This window comes from Argiope bruennichi, chromosome 9, assembly GCF_947563725.1.
Source record: "Argiope bruennichi chromosome 9, qqArgBrue1.1, whole genome shotgun sequence".
Taxonomy (NCBI): Eukaryota; Metazoa; Arthropoda; class Arachnida; order Araneae; family Araneidae; genus Argiope; species Argiope bruennichi.
In genome coordinates, this window is record NC_079159.1 from 126,497,777 (window position 1) to 126,524,963 (window position 27,187).

General features: G+C 27.8%; 1 protein-coding gene across 1 annotated transcript in view; it reads right to left on the minus strand.

Moving 5' to 3' along the window:
• Positions 1–17,902, minus strand: part of LOC129984616 (uncharacterized) — a 28,772-nt gene extending 10,870 nt beyond the window's left edge. Inside the window, exons 1-8 of the mRNA XM_056094539.1 lie at positions 17,532–17,902; positions 16,438–16,620; positions 14,936–15,111; positions 12,254–12,355; positions 10,460–10,575; positions 9,117–9,227; positions 5,582–5,710; positions 4,523–4,665 (exon numbers count right to left, since the gene is read on the minus strand). Of these exons, the coding sequence (XP_055950514.1) occupies positions 4,523–4,665; positions 5,582–5,710; positions 9,117–9,227; positions 10,460–10,575; positions 12,254–12,355; positions 14,936–15,111; positions 16,438–16,620 (960 nt within the window). The 5' untranslated portion in view covers positions 17,532–17,902. The remainder of the gene's footprint in view (positions 1–4,522; positions 4,666–5,581; positions 5,711–9,116; positions 9,228–10,459; positions 10,576–12,253; positions 12,356–14,935; positions 15,112–16,437; positions 16,621–17,531) is intronic.
• Between the last annotated feature and the right edge of the window lie 9,285 nt (positions 17,903–27,187).

The window sequence follows — 27,187 nt, forward strand, 5'->3', positions numbered from 1 at the left end:
AAATCAATATAGAAAAAAAAAACATTAAGTTTTATGTATTCAGATCATTATTATATTTCCTTGATTTTTGCAAACATCTTGAACAACATATGTGCTCATTTAGGTGGATTATCTTCATAACCGACTTTTATCAATTTATTCATATAATACAAACTCACAAGCACATCGGCAGAGTATTTAATAATGAAATAATCCAGTTCTTATAAGATCTTCTGCATTTATGCTATTTATTAACACTCAAATCAAGACTGAACAATCATAATCCAGTTCTTATGGGATCTTCTGCATTTATGCTATTTATTAACACTCAAATCAAGACTGAACAATCATTCCACTAACAGTAAAAAGAAAATATTGGTAATAATATGAACTTTTACTCTAAAAGCAGATGCTACAACATCAAAATTTATAAAATACTGTTATAAAATACAGAAAATAGTGGAAATTTGGTTATTTTTATCACTAAAGATTTAAGTTTTAATTAATTAGTGACAAGATTAGTGATTAAAATTCAATAAGACAGTGATGTGAGCCAAGTTTTTCTATTTTTAAATAATTTTTTTTAAAAGATCTATTATCAGATACAGAAATATACTCTGCATTATTATACATGCATCAGAAAGCATTGATTGTACTGAAATAAAAAGATGGTGGAAGAGATATTTACATTTTATTTAACAATACAATATGGACTATCAGTGGAATTAGGGACCATAATAACCACAGATTGATTGCAAAACGTAACTAGTCTAAGAAACAAATACATAAGTTTTGAATTAAAATATACAATGAGAAGAGGTGAGGGGGGGGAGGAGAGAAAAAGCATATCTGATGGAAATAAAAAGACAAGCCCTAACAGAGAACTACAGAAATACTGTAGATAAACTGATATTTACTGCATATCATCTCTGCAGGGTTAAATCATCAAAAAGTGAGAGTGTCAGGTTTCTGAAATGATCAGTACATCAAATCGTATAAAAAATGTTAATTACTTAATTTTTTTTTTTTTTTTAGGAAATGAGATATACAGGAAAAATGTATATTATTATCAAATAATAAAATTAAATTTATTTATATGTTTAGCATTCTTTTAATTGCAACAGTATTTTGCTTCATGTAAGAAGAATTTTAAAGATACCTAGGGGAAAAGGGGGGGGGGAGAGAAAATATTGGTAACAACATTCATATGTACTTTGAACATCCCATACTTTAACAAAAGGTCCATATTATTTCTCAATACTCAGAAGCAAAAAAGCAAGCACAAACAAAAAGTTGCTAAAAGGGCGTAACCAACAATATCTGATATTTCCCAATTCAATACAGATAGGAGAGAAGTGGGACAATAAATTAACTCTTGTATCAAACTTATTTACTAAAAATTAGATTCGAGATTATAATGATGGACAATATTATCTATCTAGTTTAAAACAATTTTGAATATTAATAGCAAAAAATTCATACATTTGTTTTTGTAACACAATCAAGTGGATTTTAAAGTAGAAACCAGTGGCATGATCTCCCAATTTTATATGCTAATAAAATGAAACCAAAACTTGACAGACATCTATAAATACCAAATTTCATTTATCATATTTAAACATATAAGAATGAACAGAATGACAAAACAATCAACCTTTTTAAAGATTTGATTCAAAATTTTATATGGATCTACAATTTAGATTCAAGAACAGTTAAAAAAATTCATTTATCTAAGTCAATATCTTTTTTAATAATCACATTTACATAGATTCAAAAGTACAGATATTAAATGGCTTGCTGGATTTGATCAAAAATTGATTCTTATCCATCCTATCAATGCTAAATTAGAATATCAGATTTTACCTACCTAGCTCTCTACTTTTTATCATTATCACCTATTCTGAGGCAGCCAGACAAGACTTACTGAGAACGTATTATGTACAAAATGCGTTCTCAGGAATGTATATTACAAAATTAAATAGAAATCTACAAAACTGGTGTAAAGACTACATGCTAAATTTTATCTATCAGGCTCAAAGCTTTTTGAGTTAACATGTTTACAAGCAGACATGATTCCAAAAGTGTGTTGTTACAGGCATAGGGTGGGCTAAAATAGAGATACTTCAAAACCTCAAATTCAAATTTTTCAACATTTAAAGTAATTTTTTTCTTTGTATAACTCCCATATGGGAAAGTAAGAAATAAAGCAGTATATTTTCTTCTTTTGAATAAACAAGGGCTCTTAAAGCTGAAAAACCATAACAGTAATGCCCACTGGGCCTTAATGACATTGCATTTTCAATAAAGTACAAAAGAAAAAAAAGTATTTTCATCAATCATATCAATCAACATGGCATTGATCAATCAACTTGACATAAAATAAAAAAAAGGAAAACTTTTGGGTAAAATACTATATATAATCATAATTTCTAGTTAATGTATATTCTAGAAATAATTTTCTAATCACTCAAATTCCTTCTCTTTGCTTTCTGCCTTTCTATTTAGTTTGCTAACCTGATCTGGACATGGCTAAGACAATGAAACCTTAACAAAGCCTAAAAATTGGATTATTTCTTTAAAGTTATGAAGAATAAAAAGCATTAACAGGGTTGCCAGTCAAATCTAGGAAAAAATTCCCTGTGTTTTCCTTGTTTTTTCTTTCTGCAAGTATATTTAAGGGAGAGAGATCTGCGATAACTTCCTGAAATATCATCATACAAAAATGAGTTGTGCACTAATTCAGAATTCTTAAAATACCAATTTATCAGTTGTATGAATTTTTGTTGAATTTTAACTATCTTTTAATCTAATATCCAACATTGTTGTTATGAAATTCATAGCATTTTCATTGTTTCATCAACTATCTAATTACATAATTTTTCTGTTGTTGAAATTTAGAAAAGAGAATTATTTTGTTTAATATTTCTGTAGTTTACAAGATGGATAAAAAAAAAGCAAGGCTACAATACTATGAATTTTAGAAAATTTAATCAAATCTCACTATTAAGTACCTCACATAAAGAGCAAAACAACATGTAGAAAAATAACTGACTTAATGACAGGTAAGAAGACACCAAGATGTCACATGCTAGATTGTCTTGTACCAACTTATGCGTGTGTGATCTATATGGAGATGTTGTGATCGGATTGCACTGTTGAATGCAAATCCGAGAGGTTTGAACAAGAACCTGTGAAGCTTCAATTGATGAGATTTTGTTTCTGACCAAGATTAGAGGCAGAGATGGGCAGCAACGACATGGACGAGCTGGTGGAAGAACATAGTTAGAACTACAGAAGAGCTTATGAAGCTGCATTATGTGTTACAGCAAAAAGCTGTGAAGAAGATTTGATTGGGAAGAAATAATAGCTGTAGCAGAGCAATCACTTTCCAACGAAATAAAGATACTGAAAAAATGGAAAACTATCGATCGTATGTTGAGATGCATCAACCTGATAAGGAAATACATATTTGCATGTTACAAATTCATTTAATCATAATGCCCTGCCTCATTTTCATAAAATTTTGAAACAAAGCCCAAGACAAAAGTTTTTAGGCAATTTTCTTGTAAAAAATAGTATACATTATAAATATAAAATTACATCATTATAAACCTGAATAATTTTTTCTTAAAGGGTGGGAGAATGGAGCAAATTGTCTTATTTAACATGGATACCTATAAAAAAATTCTTTTTCTTAACGAGTGTTTCGCATCAGGAGTAAGATTAGGAAATAAATTATGGTTGTTAAGCCAGTATTTACTCTGGATCAGAAGACAATTGAAATACACATTTATTAGAAAAAGCTCATTCCTTATTCTCCTAAAGAGATAAGGAAACAGAGTCTTCTACTTTAAAGTTTTTATGACAAACTATTTCGTGTAATTTTATTAAATTAATAGTGATTTTTTTTAAAAATAAGGTCATTTGGAATTAAACAGTTTCATGTAACACACACATACACACACACGAAATGGCATTTACATAACACCCCTCCATGCCCCTGCGACTATAATCTTGACGATTATTCTAACAGTTGGGTGGACAAAATGGCATTTACAGACTGTAACTAAAATATTAAACTGTACATGTGATTTTAAAAAATGGACAAACTAAGCAATTTCTATTAGATCTTTTCCACTGCTGAAATTCCTTCTTCTGATAATATATTATTTCTTCAAAGTTTTATTTTTCTTTTATCACTTTATAGACAGATATTTTTATAAGAATTTTTTTCATTTTAAATTAGTATCAAGAAAGTGAATGAAATTTTCAGATCAATGACATAATACCCTTTAAATCAAGAAGCAGCAGTTTTAAATGAAGAACAATATATAAATCAAATTATGTTTCTTGTTAGCAATTTTTAGAAAAAATTTTAAATTTCAAGAGAATTGCTTTAAAAGAATATCCTTACAGAGAAAAGAAACATTCACATTAAATAAAAATACCCTCCCCCCATTTAAGTATCAAAGCAATATTTTATAAAATATATTCAAGTAATATTTACTTTCAAGATTTATGACAAGAAAAAGATATTACATACCTTTTTGGACTTGAAATGTTGGACCAACTGAAAATGGCAATTAAATTTTGGTTTGAAGTTACTCTTCTCATTTTTATTTGATGTTGTTGGAGCTGGGTCTCGCTTATGTACAATGTAATCATATGTAGAGAAATTTTGGCACACTAAAAATATATTTTATGATTAAAAAATTATAAAATGTGAAGGCTATTCAGAAATAAGTTGACGACATATGGTAGGCCAAGAGTTTTGAAAATCCAGTGCACATGCATGCAAAATTTAGGATGTGATTATAGAATGAAAAAAGAAAAAATCTGTAAGCATGTCAGAACTGAAAATTTAAAATTTTAATTGTGTTTAATAATACAGAAAAATGTGAAAAAACAGGCTATCAGTGATTCTATGTCATTCGAAAAACAAATGCAATACTACGTTTTTATCCCCTCCCATTTTGAAGACTTTTCTTTAATTTACAGCTTTCAAAAGAGATTTGCAAATCAAAATTGTTAAATAAACTGGTGTGCTTTTGAAAATGAAATAGTAAAACAAAGCTCCAGGCAATAAGAATATTTGCTCCAGGTAATAATTAGATATATCTAATATTAGATATAATAGTGAGAAACGAATATTTAAAATGGACAGACGGTATTCTTGATATATAACATTATGATTTACAGAATATTAAGAAAGTATACTAATTAATATAAATTGCAATAGAGCTCCAATAATTTAAACAATAAAAAAATGCATATAAAATCTTTAGTTAAAATAGTATAACAGCCAATTAAGATACATTGAAATCTGAATATAGTATGTAATTTGTAAACTGTTTTTTAACACTAATTTATTGAGAATAGATTTATAAAGAATATTTTTTTTATGAACTATTTGGATTCAACTACCCGGATCAAATTGAGGACTATTTAAGCCAAAAAATTGGTATTTACTATATTTGTTTTGAAATTAAGCAAAAGAAACAAAAAATGCTGGATAACTAGGAATATCAAATTTATATTACTTATATAATACTTTTCCAGCCTTTCATTTTTATAAGAATATTAGCGGCATTATTATACTCACTCAAAAATATATGAAATCCCAATAAGTGTCCCAGGAGAGAAATGGCTAATAATGAGAGAGCAGCAGTAATGAACACAATGCAGATCCAAAGAGTACCTGGAACTTTTAGACCCAAGATAGTATGTTTCCCTTAAAAATAAATAAATAGCATTAAAAGAAGCCAATTTTATAAAATAAACGATTTAGGTACAAATAAAGAAATCAATTCAGTCACTTGCAAAGATCAGCAGTCTCAGTCTTTATGCAAGTCAGAAATTAGAGTACTTTTTGTACAGGTTAACATCAGTTAAATGTATGTTAGTAAATGGATACAGAGAAATTAAGTATTACAATACATTATGTTATGTAAAAACAATAAAACTAAAGTATATTATTTATATAATGTGTGCAGCCATGTTGCAATTTTTTCGTTGGGAGTCAAATTTATAAAATCTTTTAAGAGCACCTTCAAACAAAAAGACACTTAAATTTCATCTTGCTAGTTTCAACTTCCCATATATTCATCAAGTCTCCTAAGTGCAATAGTGCTGAAAGATATTTAGAGGATAAAATTAAGAAGAAAGGAAATTACTTTTTTTACTTCTTGCATTGTTTTACAATTTTAAACAACCACAATTATGTTTACTTTTTCCTTTATAATAATAGTTTATATATTATTACTAGAAAAAACAATGAGGAATAAAAAATATCAAGACAGAGCTTTAAATTAAATAATACATCACAACATTTTAATGAATGAAACTTATAATTTTTATATAAAAAATGAGTTCCAACACTTAAGTTTTAAAAATATATATACGAAATGTTTACACTCAATATGATCTTTGTTGGTGAACAAAATATATCCGAGATGTAGATTTCATACTGTTTCTGAAATAAGAAAAATACCAGGGTGCAGAGGCTAATTTTATCTTAAAAAATAAGCATTTTATAAGCACCTTTAGAGAAAAAAATAGGAACCAACCTTAACCTAATTCTTTTAATTATAGAACCACAAGATCGAATGAAATAAGTCGGATATTAACTAAGTAAGTGTAAAATTTTATAAATATGCACATAAAATACTACTAGGAATTGCTAAATATATTTCAAACTAAATTTTTTTTAACCACCTGAAAATTTTTAACCAATTAAATCTAAAATTTTTCAGAGTTAAAATTTTAGAAACAAGATAACTTAAGTTTCATTTACCTAAGTTTATTCTGTTACCACATTTACATGCACACGGACATACAGACTGAGAGATGGTCAACTCGTTAATGGATTTGGTTCAAAATTTTGATATTCATCTATACTATAGATGCTAAAACTGTATGCCACATTTTACAAAAATAGCATTTTATGCTTTAAAGTTATCCAGTACTTGTACTCTGACAAACAAACAAAAAATAATGAGAATGGACTGCAGATTTAAAATAAAGAAATTAAAAAGCTAAAAGCACTTTTCAAGTTATCATGTTCACTGATAGACATAATACCAAAAATGTGTTACTCAGAAGTTTGAATCATGGAAATAGGGTTAAATCTCGAGTTTGAAATTTTGGCGATTACAATTTTTTTCCCTTCGAACACTATATACGAAAAAGTAAAAAAGGAATTTTATTGACATTAATTTATTTTTGGTATCTTTTTGCAAGTGTAACAAATGACAAACAAGGGACTTTAGAGTATCATGAATAATTTAATTTGTTTTTGAAAACTTTGAATCATTCAGTACATTCACTTTTAAAAATCCATAATGAATTAAATGCACATTTTCTGAAACTTAAGCATAAAAATTAATTAAAATAAAAATACTTAAATAATTTACTAATGGAAAGTCACTAAATGATGCTGAAATATGAAAAACACTCTACAAACAAGTAATCACATGTAGGAAAGCAAAGATGAGCTGATGTTAAAAACATAACATGAATAGATAAAAACCTTTTTAAAGAGGAAAGATTTTTCCCCTTACCTAAACAAACAAAAGGTGAAAAAGATTCAAGTAAATGAAAATTATATATTTCCCCACTCTATCAATAAGTTCCTAAACTTGAATAAAAACTTTTTCATTGACCTGCAGCTTAAATCTGTTAAATACTGAAAGATCTAATACTGCAAAGGAAACACAGCCTATAATCAGGCAGACTTAGCATGGTGAAATTATTTTTCTTTTTCACTGGAAGAAAATATAAGCTCCTGAATTAGAAAAGCACTTTTAAAGCCCTGATTTTAAGAAGCATTAAAAACAAGCAGTTTTTTAGGACTTTTAATGACTCTACACACCCTGAAGTATAGCTTTATGTTGTTGTTGTTGCTGCTAATTTCCATGGCCTGACTTAGTCGGACCAAATCCAAAAATCCGTTGACAAGAAGAAATTATTGACATTCTGAGAGAATTCATCTAATAGCTTAATTTCAGATGAAATATAAACAGGTGAATGAAGAATATTGATTTACAGAAATTTCCCTTCTCCCAATTTTACTTTTGAGAAGGGAAAAAAAAAAAAAATTGTCTCATTCAAATACAACAAAACTTAAATGCAAATATTAGGAAATATTGTATGCAAAAAAATTACACAATACTGCTTCAATAAGAATATTTAAAATATTCAATATTATCTTTTAAAAATCTCAAATTCTATAGAATTTCAAAAGCTCATGGATAATAAAGATTAGACTGAAGTAGGGAATTTTTAAAATCAAAATAGATTGAAATATCAACATTAGAGATATCAACAGTGATTGATATCTCGAATGTCTCTCATCACAAATTTCAAGAAGTAGCATGTTCTTACATCTGAAACTATTTGCTACCAATTCTGAAAAATAACTGCAATTTTGTAATTACCTATACAGATAAAGAAACTGTTGTATATTCGAAATTTCAAGCAAAAGTTCAAAAATAGAGATATTATAAGTGATACCACTAATAAAAAAATAGAATAAAACAAAAATTTAAAAATTTATTTAACATAAAATTTTAATTTAAATAATTTTTATAAAAAATATTATTTCAACAAGCAACTAACAAAGAAATAATATGCTAGTTTTAATTAGTTCAGAATTCTAAACTGAAACAAATTCAAAATTGCTGTAGATAACAAAACACAACTTTCACTGAAAAAGTATGAAAAAGAATTTAATGGATAATTAATTTTCAAAATAAGAATTTTTAAATGTAACATCTTAAGCTTAACAAAATATTGAAGACAGACAAAGAAAAAAAATCTTTAATATTATTTTGAACATTACCAGAACTTTTGTGTCTAGATTATTTACCATTGAACTAGAAAGTTTAGAAAAATTTTTTCATGCTGAAAACCCTTTCTATAGAAATGACTAATTTTCATGACATATTAATTTTGAAAATAAAAACATGACCTTAGTTTGAACATGACGGTTTGGATTGCAAAAGAGAAGGAGGGGGGAGGGGAGTGGCAAGCAATTTCCTTTTTAGTGATGGACACATCTAGTGATGTTCTAAAAAGTTATTTCAGTTCAAAATTGTAAACCAATTAAAACTCTCATAACATATAAAAAGATGAGATACCTATAAGTGTAATATTAGATTCTGGAAATGGTTCAGAAGTTGATGACAGAAGAGACCAAACAGTTGTGTAATTGTTTTCTACTGATGGAGTTGTCAGAACATGAAAAAAATCTGCAATGTAAGGAATTAAGATAACTATTCAAACAAACATATCAAATATAAAAAAAATTATAAGAAAATTAATATAATAAAACTTGCATAAATTTACTAGAAAATAGTTTAACATGAATATGAACAGTTTTAAACAGCTGTCGAACAGCATTAAGTTCTTTGCTCATGCAAATGGATGGCAAGTTTGAGAACAGCATTTACATTCTTTTAGTAGATGACAATAATACATCAAGTATATTATGGTGATAAGCAAAACAGTAGCAAAAAATCAATTTCATGACTTTTCTTTCTCATTATTGCAGAGTTAAAAAAAAAAAAAAAAAAAATCTCATTTCAAATAATTCGAGGAAAATATTTATACTTTCCTTTGACAACTTTTGGACAAACTTATTCTTGCTCCTTATAATTACAATTAATCCAGTCAAGATATCAATTTGTACAATATATTAGAAGAGAGGACAAATTTCAGGACTATTTAGAATTCCACATGGATTAATTCTACATGGAATGCACATCCTAATGAGTGACTAGCATAATCATATCAACCCATATATATATAAAAAAAAAAATCTGATATAGGATTTATACTTGAAAGATTAGCACAGCAAAAATACCAATGAAATTTAAATTCACATTCCTGACTGTTTTTAACAATGTATTCTCAAATATTACTATGAGAAAACAAGAATAACTCTCCAGCAGTTTAATTATTTTTGGAAGAAGGATCACAAAAATAAAATTTCTGGAATGGTTAAGACTTTTCTCAAGAGGAACAATAAATTCTGTAATATATAATAAAATAAATCATGATTGTCTTGGCTTTGATTTCCAGTAAAATTTTCTGACATCCATTAATTGGCAATTAATACATAAAATGAAAATATCCTAGTACACTGAATAAAAGCTGTTCTTAGGTATAAATAGAAATGCCTTTAAAAAATATCTGCTATAGAAAGCATTTTTCTGAGAACTTTAACCTCTTCTGAATTTAATTTTATAAAAAAACTGAAAAACACTGACCAGTTATTTAAAAAGATTTAGTCTAGAATAATTAATATATACAGTTACAGATAGATTCAATAATTTTTTTTATTATTTAAAATTATTTATATTATTGGGAAGCTAAGAATATTACGCATTAAAACTTTTTAAACTAAAATAATTTATTTGCCAAATAAAAATTATTAATGAAGTATTTTGTAGTTAGCTACAGATAAAAAAAAAAAGCTTACTTTTATTATAAAACATCCATGAAGCCCCATCAAAATATGCCACAATTAGAGCTAATGCAGTCATAAATATAATAAGACTTCCAAAAAGAGCTGAACTAACACACATTATAAAAAGCCTGAAAAATAAAAACAAATTTAACAAAGAAAAAAAAATCAAAGAATTAAATCAAAGTAAATAATTATACTATTTTAATTTTTTTTATTCTAATACTTTTTGAAGATTCCTGAAAAGCTTTACTGTTATACAAAATAAATTTCATAGGTATTTATTTTTGATCTGATTCATTTGTGAAACCATTAAAGATTATAAGAACAAAATTCTTAATCTTAAGTGACAATCAAATGCTAGAGATGATGAAACATCCTACGTTTAGACTGTAGTGAATGTAAGGAGCTCAACTTCTTAATAACCACTTTTAATTTTAGAATTAATAAAATTCATTAGCCAAAAACTCATTCTGTATTCGAGCAGATATAACTTTTGAATTATTGCATTATGTTTGCAAGTTTTTAAGTAAATTACTCTACAATTAATTTTTTATTGAAAAGAAAAAGACTTATAACAATTTTAAAGTTAACAATAATGCTTTCCAAACAAAATCCTTCTTATAAAATTATTTTGAATATAGTAACTTTATATTTTCTTATTAAGACTTATACCATTGCTCTAGAAAATTTAAGTCAGTTTGAATGTTAACTTTCAGAGAAATAATAATGAACTTTTATTACATTAATACTGATCCTTAACAATAAAAATATGATCTTCAGCTGAATATGATGGTTTGGACAGCAATAATAATAAAAAAAAAGTGGCAGAGAAAAAAAAAATCTTATGTCCTTTCTTACTGCATCAGGCATTAAAGACCTGCCTGATAAAGATTCACGGTGTCTAGTAACAAGGTCCACAATCTGTCTAAAAGAAGAAAAGGCTAAACAATGATCTTCAATCCTCCCAAGTTTTCAACAGATTTTTATCTGCAGGTTAAATAGTCCATTGCATGAACAAGATGTAAATACAATGTCTAAGTCCTTAATAGAATTTTTTTTCTATGCAGTCTTTATTCTGATTGTACAGAACTATCTATCTATCTATCTATATCTATATAAATATCTATCTATCTATCTATCTATATATATATATATATATATATATATATATATATATATATAATTCTCTCCACTACTGAAAAAATTAGTTTCAAACCATATAATTCTGTTTTTTTTTTTTTTTTTTTTTTTTTTTTAATATCAGAATTAAAATGTAAAGCTTGAAACATAAAAAACGGGCTTACTTCTTTATTTTTAAATCTGCTGTTTTGTAACGCATATTGTAAAATATAATTTCTCATCTAAATTAGAGATTCCCTCACTTTTTCTTTTTTTTGCCATTTTACAGCCATTGAAAGATTTAATTAAAAATTATTTTCCTTAAAACTTTTACTCGCAATTACTGAAACACCTGAAAGAAATTTTCCTCCAAACATTTCATCTAGTATTATTTTAAGCTGGAATATTATTTTAACTTGGAGCAACAATCAACATTTTAAGTTAAAATTCCAATTTTTAAAAATAATTTTATATTTTCCAATTTGTTTATAAAATGTAATTGTTAAGAAATAACGAAAATAATCTTAACGCTATTTCTAAACATTTATCTTTGAGAAAAAATGCATTAGTACAAAAGTGGATGTTTGATGAGCCAAGAAAGCATGTCATAAATTTTAGGGTAATGATATACATTTAAGGACAAAGTTCTAAAATTATACATATTTATGATATCAGCAGGAAACTTACCTGTAATTTCTGCCACCAACACAATTATTCAACCATTTACAGTGATGATCAAACTCACTCACACATTTGTTACATGCACTGCAATGCTTCGATTTTTTACCACTATAGTTAAAAAAAAACATAAGTAAATTAAAACCAGTAATTACAAAATATATGCTATAAATACATCAAACAGCCAATTTATATATGATCTTTTAAAATGCAAGCCATTTTAATTTTATTATCTCTCTAGAAATATATCGCAGTCCATTCCTCCCCCTGACAGAAATTAACCATCACAGGCAATTATCATTTTACATGATGTGAAAAAGTATTGGGATTGATGTTTCACACTCAATAATTGAGCTAGGTGGACAGTGAAATTTCGACTTAAAGTACTTTAGAAATATCTTTAGAGAAAAATATGAACCAACCTTATGACAGAATTTTTAATTCACAAACTATGTGTTACGAAATAAAAAAAATTAAGTATTATTTAAGTAAATTTTCAATTTTAAACATAAAATCAATTTACAATTACTCTGTTTTATCAACAATAAAATTAAAATGTTTTTTATGCAAGTATTGTTTAAGAAGCATTTTTATTGTATATCTAAATTATTTCATCACGTTACAGTTCCTAACATTAAGAAATATTATACCACTACTTCATTAGCATTTCAATTCCCTGAAAAAAAAGTTTAAAAACATAAATAAAGTCTTGATTTAAAAAAATGTTAATCTTCACTAAATACTTTCAAAACTATTTGTTTCTTGTTATAATTTTTTTCTCCAAACTCTTTAAATTTATTCAATTTTCTCACAAATAACATTCTCAAAATAATTAGATTTTGATAGCAATAAACAGTTTCTGGCTTATTAAGCAGATGCATTAGCTTGATATTCAATTACAGCAATTTCTTTTTCCAAAAGAAATTTCATTTTCCATAAAAACATTCAGAAACCAGAATAATACTTTTTTTTGTCACTGGCAGCTGCTTATTTAGTTATCTGTTTCTAAAAAATATGCAATATTTTGTATCCGCTGATGTCAATGATATTCTTTGGTGAAATACATTCTGTAAATATTACTAGACTACTTATGTGGTCATAGAATATATGCTATGAAACTAGACATTTCGTTTAAATTTTCCTCATCAATATTTTTATCTATGGTGAATCTTCTTTCATTAGAAGCTTGTTCATGAGAAAGGATCACAGTAGAATGGTGGCATGGTTTCTACTTTGGAATCAGAGTTTTAGACTTGAAATCTGACTCAACAGAAGAACCAATCAAATGCAAGTTAAATCTGCCAGGCTGTATATTTTCCTGCTGTGTGGTGTGCAAGCAATGAAAATAATTATCAGCACTTAACATAATTTTGTAAATTCATTGTCAATTTTTTAAATAAAAGAAAAAAATCTCATCCAATCTCATTCTCCTGATATTAAAATTCTTGAAACTGAGTAAAGATGATCTGACTATCATCTATATACTTAATGAAATCTACATATTTCATGGGAATAGTATTACACTAAACTTCATCTTTCTGATACAAGGACAAAACAGAATGTTTCTTTTTTTTTTTTTTTCACACTTACTAGTTTTCTCTCACAAAACATTTTTCTACTAATACACAATTTATTGGAGATCTAAGCATACAAACATTTTAAAAACAATTTGCTGAAGATCTTGCTTAAAATGTTAACTTCATGGCATATTTCTTTTCTTGATTGTATAGTTTTCAATAATGTGTCTCCTCTTATATCTGCATTTGCATTAGCAATTGCAGAGCATGTTACATTATAAGAAAAATTAAACTGGCACTAGCTATTTAGTCAAGAAATAATTTAAGAAATGGGTCTTTCAAAACAAAGAAAAAATGCAATGCTTATATTATTAATTTAAGAATATCAGATGTATAAAGTGGCAAAAATGAGTCAACACTCCAATACATTAAAAAAAAAAAAAAAAAAAAAAAACTTAATATGCTCTACAACTCATATGAAGGAGTGGAAGTAGTCATATTCCTGAATTATAACCCCCTCCCACATACTTAAAAATTAGAAATATTGAGCAAGGTTGTTGATAAGCCATGAACACTCACTTTTCATTTTCATAGTTGGTTTAGAAGCATTTTGTGTTTTGAAGTACTGTAAACAATCTAAGGAAGTATTTTGGCTGGCCAAATAAAACAGAGTTACAAATATTATTTGGCAAATTTCATTTATTTAATTTGTTGTGCCCCTGAGTTATTGCATTTATACCGAGATTGTATAAACTGACATCGACTCTTAGATAAATTTTGTTTAAATGTTGATATTGATCTATATTTTAGATTCTAAACCTGTGTGCTAAATTTTATTGATATAGTTCAGGATATTTTGATTTCATGTTCGCTAGCATTTGGGCAGACAGACAAGGAAGAAAAAAAAAATCTCTGTATATGGATTTCATGCGAATTTCGTTTTAAGATAATATACCAAATATTAACATCTAACTTGGAGTTTTGAGTTACAAAATAATGTTACCATATTCATGGACAGCTACAGATTCCTGCACTTTGTTTTCCCAGAGATCTTTTACATTTGTATTATTCAAACAATTTTTATATTACAAAATGTACAACATTTACAATCAATAAGAATTATTTAAACATCTGGATACTTAAAATTATTTAAGAATTAAAAGATTATACTTACACTTTAACTTCACAAATATTACAATATTCATTCTCAATAACATGACTATGTTTTGAACGATCAAATGTAGGTAAAGGTCCTTCATTGACTTTGGCACGAACATTCCTATCAGCAGGATTTAAAGACACACTTATCAGATGGATGACAATGTGAAAGATGAAAACACAACCATTTATCTAATTAACAATTGAGGAATCTAATTTTGAGAATAAATAAAAATACATTAATATATTTAAAACATCTAGAAAGCACATATTGATAGCTAACTAAAACACAAAATGCAATGAAATAAAATTTCATTAATTGAAATATACATTCATTTAACTATATTCAAAGATAGCAATCATCTGTGTCAAAATATCTTCTTAATCATGACAGTGTAATTTTTTTTTTGTATCAAAAAATAATACCACCTTTAATAACTGGGTAATAAGAGTTTGACTTACAGTATTACTTATGTATGAAAAAGTGAATAAGCAGAGAATTAAAGAACAATTCAGGGAAGTATGAACATTCTTGGAATCCTGGAATCTCTTTTCAAAAACACCTTACAAAAATATATAGTAAAGTCTGAGGTCTGGGTTGAAAGATGAGAAATTAAATATTCACCAGCCAGTCTGTAATGGGTTGTTGAAATACAATTATTGTATGGATACAATAGTTACACTGATTTTCTTAAGTATTCTTGTAATCCTTAAGTAATCTTGTAGGTTGTCTTCTTTAACAATATCTCTTATCTTACAGACAGACCTATTGAACCCATGCCTACTATTTCAACAACAATACAATTATGACAAAAATTGTTAAAAGTGCATACTCTTCAGATGACATATTTTTGATTATAAAAAGTTTTTAATTTGCATTAACAATTAAATGCACATATTAATTTTCTTAAAATGATAAACCATTAATACAAATTTAAAAAAGATAATATTTGCATCTTATTCATTGTTCAGTATTAGAAAGTAGTCAGTTTGATTACAAATGAATTGAATGTTCATACTTCCCTGAATTGTTCTTTAATTCTCTGCTTATTCACTTTTTCATACATGTAGAACAAAAATTATTTGTTTTTCAACATTACTGATGCTATAAATGTGATCAGATATGCACTGGAAAATGCACTGGGTATGCACTTGAAAAACCATTTGAATAACATGGCTTTAATTGACAACCTGAAGGAATCACAGATATGAAGTTATATTTGAGTAATTTAACTGAAATTAAATACAACTAATATCCCTAGGAAATCAACTTGTCACCAAAGATGACTATCACACTAGCATTTATTAATTTACTAAATAAACTAAAGGTTTTAATTAAATGATTAAATTTTTTATTTTAATACTTTGTTAATTCAAAGAGTTTGTAATAAACTAAGAAAAATCTAGTATTAATAAATTTAATGATTTTAAGAATACAGTAAAAAACAACCTATATCTATATTAAATACAGAAATAAGAAGAATAATAAAAAAAAAAAACATAACTCCTTAAGGATACAATATAAGCAGAAGTTTGCCATGCTCCTTCTGGCATATTAGGAACCAAAACTACAAAATATAAAATTGCAAACATGACTAGAAAAAACCATGCTGAAATTTGCAATGGATGAAGTGGTAGTGACCAGCCATTGCGTCGACTCCATTGCTTACGTTCTTTGTTCATTTTTAAACAGATTGCCATCTATTAAAGAAAAAAAATTATCAAAATTATACATTTATAAATACCAATAAAATATATACTTTAAATCATAAAGAATCATAACAGCAAGCCTGAATGAAACTCTTATTTTTCTTTTACCAGTTACTACATAAACCGAAACAAATTACCAACAGATAGCCATTAAAAATGGAATAAATAATCTGTTTTATTTCAATTAAAATCTCATTAATAGCAATTAATTTATTAATAAGGAAGTAAAAGAAAAAAATTCAGAACTATTTTAAAGATTCACAAAACAAGTATATTTTATGAACAGTAGAAAACAATCCAATATTTACAAACCTAACAGGAAACAACAAATGATTCTATAATTTAAAACTTTTTTAAGCAACTAAGATATATTAGCAAGCAAATGATTAGAAAATACATCCTGCTAAAAAATTTAAATAATTTTATTCTCTGTAACAAAAATGAAAAGATATCATTAAGAAGAACTTCAATGAATTTTGCTTGTATTAACAATTTTACACACGTATGTAAAAAAAAAACCCTGTAATTAAAATTCTTAATACTAAATGTTTTAAGATTTGAACCGAAGTAGTGACAAAACGATGCATTCCGAGTAACATTAGTCATGAATCAAAAGACTGAGAATAAAGTAGAAAACTGACATAACTTTGTAGAGCAGACGTACTGAACTAATTTAACCAATTTTTTTAGTTGCAAACTTCCTTTCACATTTACGTTCTAACAAAAAGACAATGAAATATACACAATATTACTGGGCATAACTAGATAAACAAGAGGGAGAAAAATCCAATAAGGTTAGATTACTTTTCAAAATACATCGCCGATAAGATTTAGTCACAGCTTACTCACCTAGCTTAAGGCAGTTAAATTTTTATAGATAATCATATTTCTAATATACTTACATTTCCAGATTACTTTTTTAGTTCTCCGGCCCTTTCATATGTTGTCTAAAACTGAGGTCGAAGACCTCCAGTAGGATAATAGTTACATAATGAATATTTTGGCATGAGTTCTATGATATTTTTACATGATTCCGAGTGACAAGCGCAGTTACATAACACAAATGTCTCAGTTGTGATAAAAAGATCTTAAGAATGAGATAGTAAAGTTTTCCAAAATTGTCATTATTATTTTCAATATTAACGTTTCCTTATCATTATTCTTGAAAACAGAATAACAATAAAGATAATTCTACTTATCACAAAAGAATAATTAAACATGCACCGGCTCTAATGGTTCACACATTAAACAAGTCACACCCACCGGACTGTCAACAAACACAGAAAACAGAAGTAGAAGCTATGTCGCATGAAGAGATTAATGCTGAGTTGAGTGATTAAAGACAAAAAAATATAAATTATGGGGATTTTTTAAAAAAAATTAATGAGCGAGCAAGTCGGTGTAATGTTGGAAGTTATTATAAAATCAAAGCAATTAATATTACAAAAGTACTTATGTTTTGACTCTCAAAAATAATAGTCGGTTGAATTATTAGGACATCGGAGTTTCTGGAATTTTTTGACAAAATTTATACACTGGTCCAAAGTTTTCATTAGTTTTCGGTCTAAGAAATCTTGTACCATTTTTGGAGCGAATTTGGAAATATTGGTGGCATGTGCATTCATGTTAAAAGAATCGTATTTCGTCACTGGTTCTTGAATGCTTCTTTAATATAGTAAATGAAATATAACTTGAAAGGAGTCTCCCAGTTAAGTTTGTCATTTAATGGACCATGTTCACACATTTCAATTTCCACAGTTCAAAGTATTTAATTCTACTTTCCTGGAACTTCAAAGAGCGAGTGGATATTATAATAATAACCGTCGACCCGGAACCTGACAGTGGTGAGTCTGAAACAGGGCCGTATCGCCAAGATTACCATGATCTGCTGTGTAAATAAAAAGAAACAGAAAAAAAAAAAAAAAAAAAAATGTGGCTGATTGGAAATTATGGATAGGTCCAAAATCGTTTGAAAAGGGTCCCCTTTGCTATTAGCCCAAGATATTGACCTAAATTTTGAATGCGGGTCGACATCGCGTAGACATCGTAACAATGTTATTTGGTATTTTGTGCTTATAGTGTATACAATATGTAATTTATTTATTTATATGAAAGATTTATTTGTTTGTATAAGTGTCTTTCATCGGTAAAACTTTATTTTTGAAGAATATATCATTATTATCAAAATTATTATGAAGTTTTCTACAGATGATGAAAAATGAGTAGGCCTTAACTCTAATTCGTTCCGCCGTGCAAATACTTTATGAGCGTCTTTATGTGGTAGGGATAATTAATATTTGAAATAACGTTTTATTGAATAAAAATTATATGAAAATTAAACATCTTTTTGATTCAATGTCATCTTGCTCCGAACGACCTTGCATGGATCTCAATATTAACAAAAAAGTAGCACATGGGGAAGCGCAACTTTTGTAATTCTGATAAGGGCTCACAATCATCTCGATATGACCCACAACCCTGAAAAAAAGTTTAAGAGGGAAAAAAATCTTAGTCGGAGGAGCCCTCCAACACCTCCGGATGTTTCGGCACAATCCTGATATACAACTGATCGGAAATGTGGCAGATTTGATTTTGTATGTATGTGGTACTCAATCATGCTGCGCCCTCTTTTTACTTGATAAATTGTTCTCACTAACCTATAATCGAAGACATATTGAAAATGAATTAATGAAGCTCAAAACGCATTATATAAATATAAACAAAGGAAAGAACACATCTGTAACCTTTTTATTTATTATCGCATCTTCAAAAATAGATGTCGAGGTATTCGTAAAATAGAATTGAGGGGGCAGGTTTATTTCAACCAAGTCGAAAATTCGATAACGAACAATTTAGGTGTCATAACTAGTCTAACTATCTTCTAATGGACTGGAATTTTAAAATCTGAACTCAAATATACAAGTAAGATGATTAAACATGTACATAATTTCATCCATCCGTCTAGCTTTTTTTTTTTAAATTTTATTCGAATAGATTTATGTGATAAGATAGAAAAATTTCTTTTATATGGTTTCATATTAATGATTTCAGTGTCAAAAACACAAATTTCATCCTTTTAATCCATTCTAGTTCGCATATAAATGGATGCAATATCAAATTAGCTTTTTTTCTTCAGTTTCAGAGTGGCCCGAAATGTGAAGATTTGCTAAAATCTGATAGTCAATTTATTTGAAGACTGTAACTCCTTTCATTGTGTAATTTGCATACTGTCAAGTAAAATAAAAATATTTATTCCACATATTGTTTCACAATCGTAGATATTACCCTCATGCAGTTCTATAACCAGATAAACGGAATTTCATCTCGATAATCGATTTCTATTTCCGTATTTTTTTAATTTAAAATTTTATTATTATTGTATTATCAGATTAAATATTTAACAGTTACATAGAACTCTGAATTAATTAAAATATTGTTGAGCTCTATATGAAAACCAAATGTGTAATTTTTTATTATAATGATATAACCTTATAAAACTTAATAAATTTCTTACCTGATTATCAATCGTTTCCGCCTGAAAATAAATATCCTCCTTTTAACAAACACCGATCATTTCTTTGGCTTAAAATGTCTTTACGAAAATTCCAATCTCATCAATGAGCGATTTAAAATCAGAGGGTTGAATGATTAATTGATGAATGAATTTTTAAATATATTGGAAATTCCTTAATATTTAATAAAAACAAACAATGTTTTAATTTGAGAAATTATATCCATACTAAGGACAGAATCAGAATAAAATATTCAGAGTAAAATAAATGTAATAATATAAAATTAAGTCGCATAAATCAGAATTATATTGTTTATTATTTCCAATATTACTGCAAATAAAAACGGAAAAAAAAGTATTTTGCCTTTAACCAGCTAAGATTTACGAAATATATGATCCCCAGCGGATTGGTCTTTTTTTAAGCGAAGTTTCTAGAAAACAAAATTGAGTATATCCCAAGAACTAATACGAATTTTGGAACGAAATTGAATACACATATATAAAAGGATCGGATGGATCGAAATACTGGAAAATTTCAAGATACCAGTTAATTAATTATATTAATTAATTTGGTTTATCAATTTGTCTAAACGAACTTGCCCTTTTAAGCCGCTTACATTCGACACTAATTTTGTGAAGATGAGATAACACGTAATAAAGATGGACCGATGTTTTTTTGTTTTTTTCAAAGGCAAAATTCCTTTAATAATTGCTCAAGTATTGCCAATAAACAGCATAGTATAAGATATAATGGCATTGAAACAACTGGATACACGCTCTAAGATTCTGGGAGTTTTTTTGAATTTCTTTTGCGGCAAACCTGATTCTTAATATTAGACTGCCAGTGTCTCATGAACAATAAATTTCAAATGATTCCAGAAGACAAAGTCCGATCAATTATGGAGATCAGGCAACGAAGCTGCCGTGATAACAATTTATGATCGATTAAAATAGTGCTTACATTACGTAATATTATTCAAAATGTATTGCTTCAAAATCACCAAAAAATAAAATTTCTTATTCTCCTATTTTTTTTTTAATTAAGGGTTTTTTCTTTGGTCAATTATTTCCCACATAAAATTTAAATGAGGATATATTTTATCACACATTTTATCATGTATTATTAAATCTCAAAATTCAAAGAAAGGAATATATCGTTGGAAAATTTAAATTCTTTTAGTTATTTATAAAAAAAGTTTTGCTTTTCCTCACTTTAGCAGGTATTAGGTGGTTTTCTGCTCATATAGACATTTTTCCCTGTTGAATCGAGATTTTCAAGGAATCCTTCGTAGTTGAAGACTGGATTTCGAACCCATTCCTAACCGCATCTGTGGTGCAAGTGTATTTCTGAATTATGAATTTTTTCTCCTGCTATTGGTTTTAAAAATTCTATTTTTGGTATACAACAAAATAAACTTTTTCAAAATTTTGCTTTTTGGCCTATTAGCTTTGTTAATTTAGACTTGGGTTGATGAATTAGGGGCTTTTCAAAGCAATTATTTTCACTTTTCGAGCATTTTTTAAAAAGAGATTCAGACATGATAGAAAGTTATGAAGACAAATTGATTTAGACTATCTTTTCTAGTAGGGCCGCTTAACTTCTTCAAACTGATGTTTCAGAGCCACATTGTTTATTCTAATGAACAACTTTTAATCCATTGTTTTAAATGCTGATGATGTTAGTGGCTTGAGTTGTTTAGAAATGAAAGACTAAGGTTTACTTCTACTTATTTATAAACTTTTCGCCTGACTGCCTCTCTGCTACAGGAACCTAATGGTACCGAATGCGAATCAATCAGTGATGCACCCGCATTTACTGAGTATATATATTAATATATTGTTTAATTTTTAATTAAAAATCTCGTTAAAATTCTAAAATATTCTTTTTTGTTGAGCATTAGCGACGAAAAAAGTAACATGTCATATTTGGAAGCTCTAAGTCCAATGATCTGCCTTTTGGGGAGTTTTGAACGATTTATTCACCATGTATATCTCAAAATCCATAGATTTTAAACTTTTGCCCTCGGACGCGTCCTTTCATGCATTATTCAAGTTGATAAATCCTGTTGACGTTATATTCATCTGTTTTTTAAAATTTTTATTGTTAAAAGTATCTACAGAGGGGTAAGAAGATGTAGATAAATTATTTCAGAAGTGATAAATTAATTTGTGAAGATGCGATAACAATAAACAAAGTTACAACTGAAAGCAACTATATATATATATATATATATATATATATATATATATATATATATATATATATATATATATATATTCGGATCATAGGAGAATAATTATGCATCGAATTACATGAAAATGTTTATACTAGCCTATAAACAGTATCAGCGATCAAGTTTACAATGGTCATGATCAAAGGAGATAAAGAAACAAAATTTTATATTATGACCTTAGTAATTATTTCATGTATACATGCATTTTCAAAAGAAGAGAAAATAAACCTAATCAATTTGATTAAAGTTTATGCTGGTTACAGAACGCCCGATTAAATGTTATTAATATAAGATTTTGATTTTATCAACTTGTATACATGACAATTGAATAGTAACGTTTCTTTTTGGCAAATATGACTTCTTTTTGGGTTTTATAGAGAGATTTTTTTTTCCCCTGAATACCTCTGATCTATTCCAAAAGTTCTTTTAAAAAAGAAAGGAATAATAATAATAATAATAAATCTAAAGAAATATATAAAAAAATTAAACTTTTTTTTATACACATGATTTTTAATAGGTTAGCATGAAATTCAGCTTAACGAAATCAAACATTTTTGGGAGGAAAATACACTTTCCAATCATCTAAAATTATATGGCATCGAGTAAGACTGTATTAACATTAAAAAAATTTCGATTGAATTTTTAAATAAAATTCAACTTTCTTATATCATTCGGTTCAATTTTCTATTCCAGTTTTTCCTGTTCAATATTTTGAATTCTTGTTCCATATTTTTCATTTGAAATTTCTTTTTTTTTTTTTTTTTTTAATTTTCCTATGAATGCATCTGAAAATTAAGATGATATTATTTTATGAAACTATTCAGCCACTTTTCGAGTGATTTTGTGTAATCAAATGAAAATTTTTTCTTAAAATTATTACATTTAAAGAATCTGTTAAATATTCGAGCCTGTGCATTTAGATTGTCTATATTTTGAATACAGTAATGATTTATGCAAAAAGAAGTGGCTATAACTTTCGATTCAATTTCAAAATTTAATTAATTTTTAAAATCTTTGTAGTTTTTGATTTTATTTCTTAATCAATATGATAAAATTTGAATGCGAGATCTTTGGTATCTATAGTTCTCTATTTTTCAAAATATTAAAAATTTATTAAGGGTTTTGGAGATAATTAAGTAATCGATGTAATTGATTAATGCAGAAGTGTTTTGACTTTCTATATATTTAACATGCGTCAGTTCCATGAAGGAACTCAAATTCTCCGGCTATGAAGTCGAGAATCTATTATTATCAACCACCTCATAGCATAATATGACACTCAAATTTCAAATATCAGTAATTAATTAATAGTGGTACTTTAAATTTGCGCCCGGAACTTTGCATCGCTTTTATTACACAATTTATAAATTTCCATTTGAGACAGAAGATTTGTTGAAATTTTACTTCTTTAGTTGAAAAGATTTCATTATAAACAAACAAGCAAAAAAAATGGTTATTAATTAATAACAAAATTCATAGGAAATAAGCAAAAAATACATTGTCCAAATCTTTAAGGAGAAAAATTACAAACAGGAACGTAGCTCATTGGTTGTGAATCATTTTGTTATGGAAAACGTTTTGTGTATAAGGAAAATGATTGGAATGCCCCAAATTCATCAAGTTCTTTAACTATTCAGCTTCCTAATTAGATGAAGAACCTTTGGAGTAATAAAAGAACCTTTTGGCGAATAGATGTAAAATATTTTCAATGAGAATTTTTGAAGAAAAACCTTAACGGCCATCGCTTTTACGTTGCCGGTCAATAGCCGAAGTCAATAAGTCAATCTGACGTGGGACTTTAGAATTAATTGTAATGAGGAGTCCACCACCTTTACTAAGATTGATAGGCCTTTTTTTTTTTTTTTTTTTTTTTTTGAGAATGTAATGAATTGCATTGTTTTAAGAAAGTTTCTTGAAACGGAAGAATACTTTTATGGAAGAAGAATTTTTTTTTAACCAGTTCGTTTTAGATTTAATGCCAAGCGCATTCATTTGACTGATGCCGACACAAAAAAACCATATATGGAAGAAAAGGGAAAAATAAACCAAATGATGAGCAGAAACAAAATGGGAACGCCCCAAACAAAAAAGAGGAGGGACTAATTCCCATTTGATACATCCATTTCGCCAGGTTTATCCAAGACATTAGAAACTGGACGAAACTTTTCTTTAAAAGGAAAGGCTTCATTAAAAATTTTGATATCAAATTCTTGAGGAGTAGTCAAAATTTAGACTTTAAGTTTTTTTTTTCTCTCTTTCATGCTGAGTAAAGATCCTCCACTATTGAGTAAAGATCTGAATTATTTTGAAACATCATCGAAAGCACCGGAAAGATACTTTTAGTAAAGTTCTCGAACTTAGAGTTGAAAAAATTGGTTTGATCTAAAATTGCGGTTTGAATCAACTTATGCGTTTCGTTGATATGATTCTTTAAAACGTTGGATAATTCTCCTTTCGATATGAGTTTTTCCTCTGGACTTTCAATTTGTATCTTACAAACTTCTGCCAAGCTAAGCTCCGAATTAGGATGTCGAAAAAGACTCCGAGCTTCAATAAATGTCAGATGGTTTAAACATTTGAACCTTAAAAATTTCTTCTCATTCGACCTTCTCGGACAGTTAGTATCTGTCACTTAATGCTCGCCTGAGCAATTAATGCATTTAAAAGTAGGCTTGTTACAAAGATGATCACTCCCTGACATTCTTTCACCGAACTTCTCACATGTTGCATCGTTCCCACATTTCTGTGTTAGATGCTAAAAAGAAAAACGTCTTAAGTATTGCCTCGGATTATCAATAAACAAATTTACTCTTTGTCTTGTTAGCCATACCAATTATGTAATCTGGAATGATGACACCAAAAATTATGACTAAGACAGATTCTGAAGGGTTATTTGCGTTTTTTCTAGATACAAAACATCTTCATAGATTTTAATATCATTTTCTGCTTCTAATTCTTCCTTGAAATCGAAGAGGTCAATAGTCTCTTCAATGCTATGCATCACAAACCTTGAGGCAATGTGCTTTACTCGATCTAATTGGAATACCCATAATAGCTTGAATATAGCCTAATTATTTAGTCATATGTCGATTTTGAATTATCGGCAGGAAGTAACCTTTTGACAAATATTTTCTTTCAAGGATTTAGGGTAAAGTTTGGGAAGACTACCGTTTTGAGTTTCCAAAATGAAAGTGAACTTATTTGCGCCAGCTTCTTACGCTTTTGCAATTATAGATAAATTATCAGTGTTGCTAAGTAGCATCATCTGATGGACATTTATTCTTCATTCGATGAATGAAGATTCTTCTACTTCAAGGTTATTAAAAGACATTTTGATGAAAAACAAAAACCACAACAGTTGTTCAAAAATTCTCGACTTGGGATTAATGAAAGAAAAAACAAACACTATTTATCGAGTAAATCTGTCCTAAAGATTAATCATCCTGGAAACAGTTAATACTCAGTTACTACTTTTTTCACACAATACCTAAATTAGTCAATCCTTTGCTTTTATTTTAACATTCGTAAGGAACGACAAATCAACATTTTCTTCACTTATCCACTAGTACATGACATCCGACTGATATATTGCTTTTAGCTTATCTTAAAAACGAATCTGATTCCTTTTTGTATTTTTACTTTCTCGTATACGAAGTATAAGCAAAGTGTTGCTATCGACAAAAAAGACGAGACTTAGAAGATGTTTGCGTCTTAGACCTTTCTGAATTCAAAAAATACATTTTTGAAAAATGTCTGCCTGTGACGAAGATAACTCAAAAACTTTTTGAACAAGACGGAGGAAATTTGGTATATGGTCTTTACACGAAATTTGTAGATTTCTATCAAATTTTGATAAAAATATTGATACCAAATTTTGATAGTCTATCTCGGAAGTCGGACAGGAATGAATGAATGAAGAGAATAAGCATCACAACAGCGCAATCGAAGCCGTGATGTAGAGGGTAAGATCAGGGGTGTCAGTTTTAGTTTTAGTATCCAAAGCTCGAATCTCTCATTGGATGAGAATTATTTTTGTCATTCTTCTCTTAACAATCTAAGAAATTTCTAAAACCTATTCAGAATCTTTTTTTAATATTTAATGGAAAGAAAAATTTCTGCTAAAAAATGAAATGATTTTCGATATATGACGAGAATTGCAACTTCGGATAAACTCTGAAATTCTTCCATAGGAATACATTGTGCATATTTCGAGACTTCTATCTCGGATATCAGATAGGAATGAACAAATTACGAGAATAAGCATCACATAGGCAGAGACGTGTTCGTGGTCTAGAGGGTAAAATCATAGCGCATCAGTTTTAGTTTTGGTATCCCAGGTTCGAATCTCACAATGGGTGAGAATATATTTTTATAACTCTGTTTTAAATTTTTAAGATATTTCTAAAACCTTTTCAGAATCTTTTTTTAATATTTAATGGGAAGAAAAGCTTCTGCTAAAAAATGGAATGATTTTCGATATATGACGAGAATTGTAACTTCCGATAAACTCTGAAAATAAGTTCAGATAAGTTTTATTACCCATGATTAGTGTTTTTAATCGCATGATTTAATTTCTATTATATGCAATTTTCGCTCAATTTTTTAACTAACAATAATTATCAAACCACATTCACATTAAAAGGATGCATGTAGGAATAAAAGTGAATCCGACCACTCCTATCCAACTGTAAGCTAATAAAGACGCAAATAAAATGAGGTAAGATTATCCAATACTCCTAGGAATCTCTCAGGTCTTGATATTTTTTTTTGTAATATTTTCTAATCCTTTGCTATCATTTTGTTTACAATTATA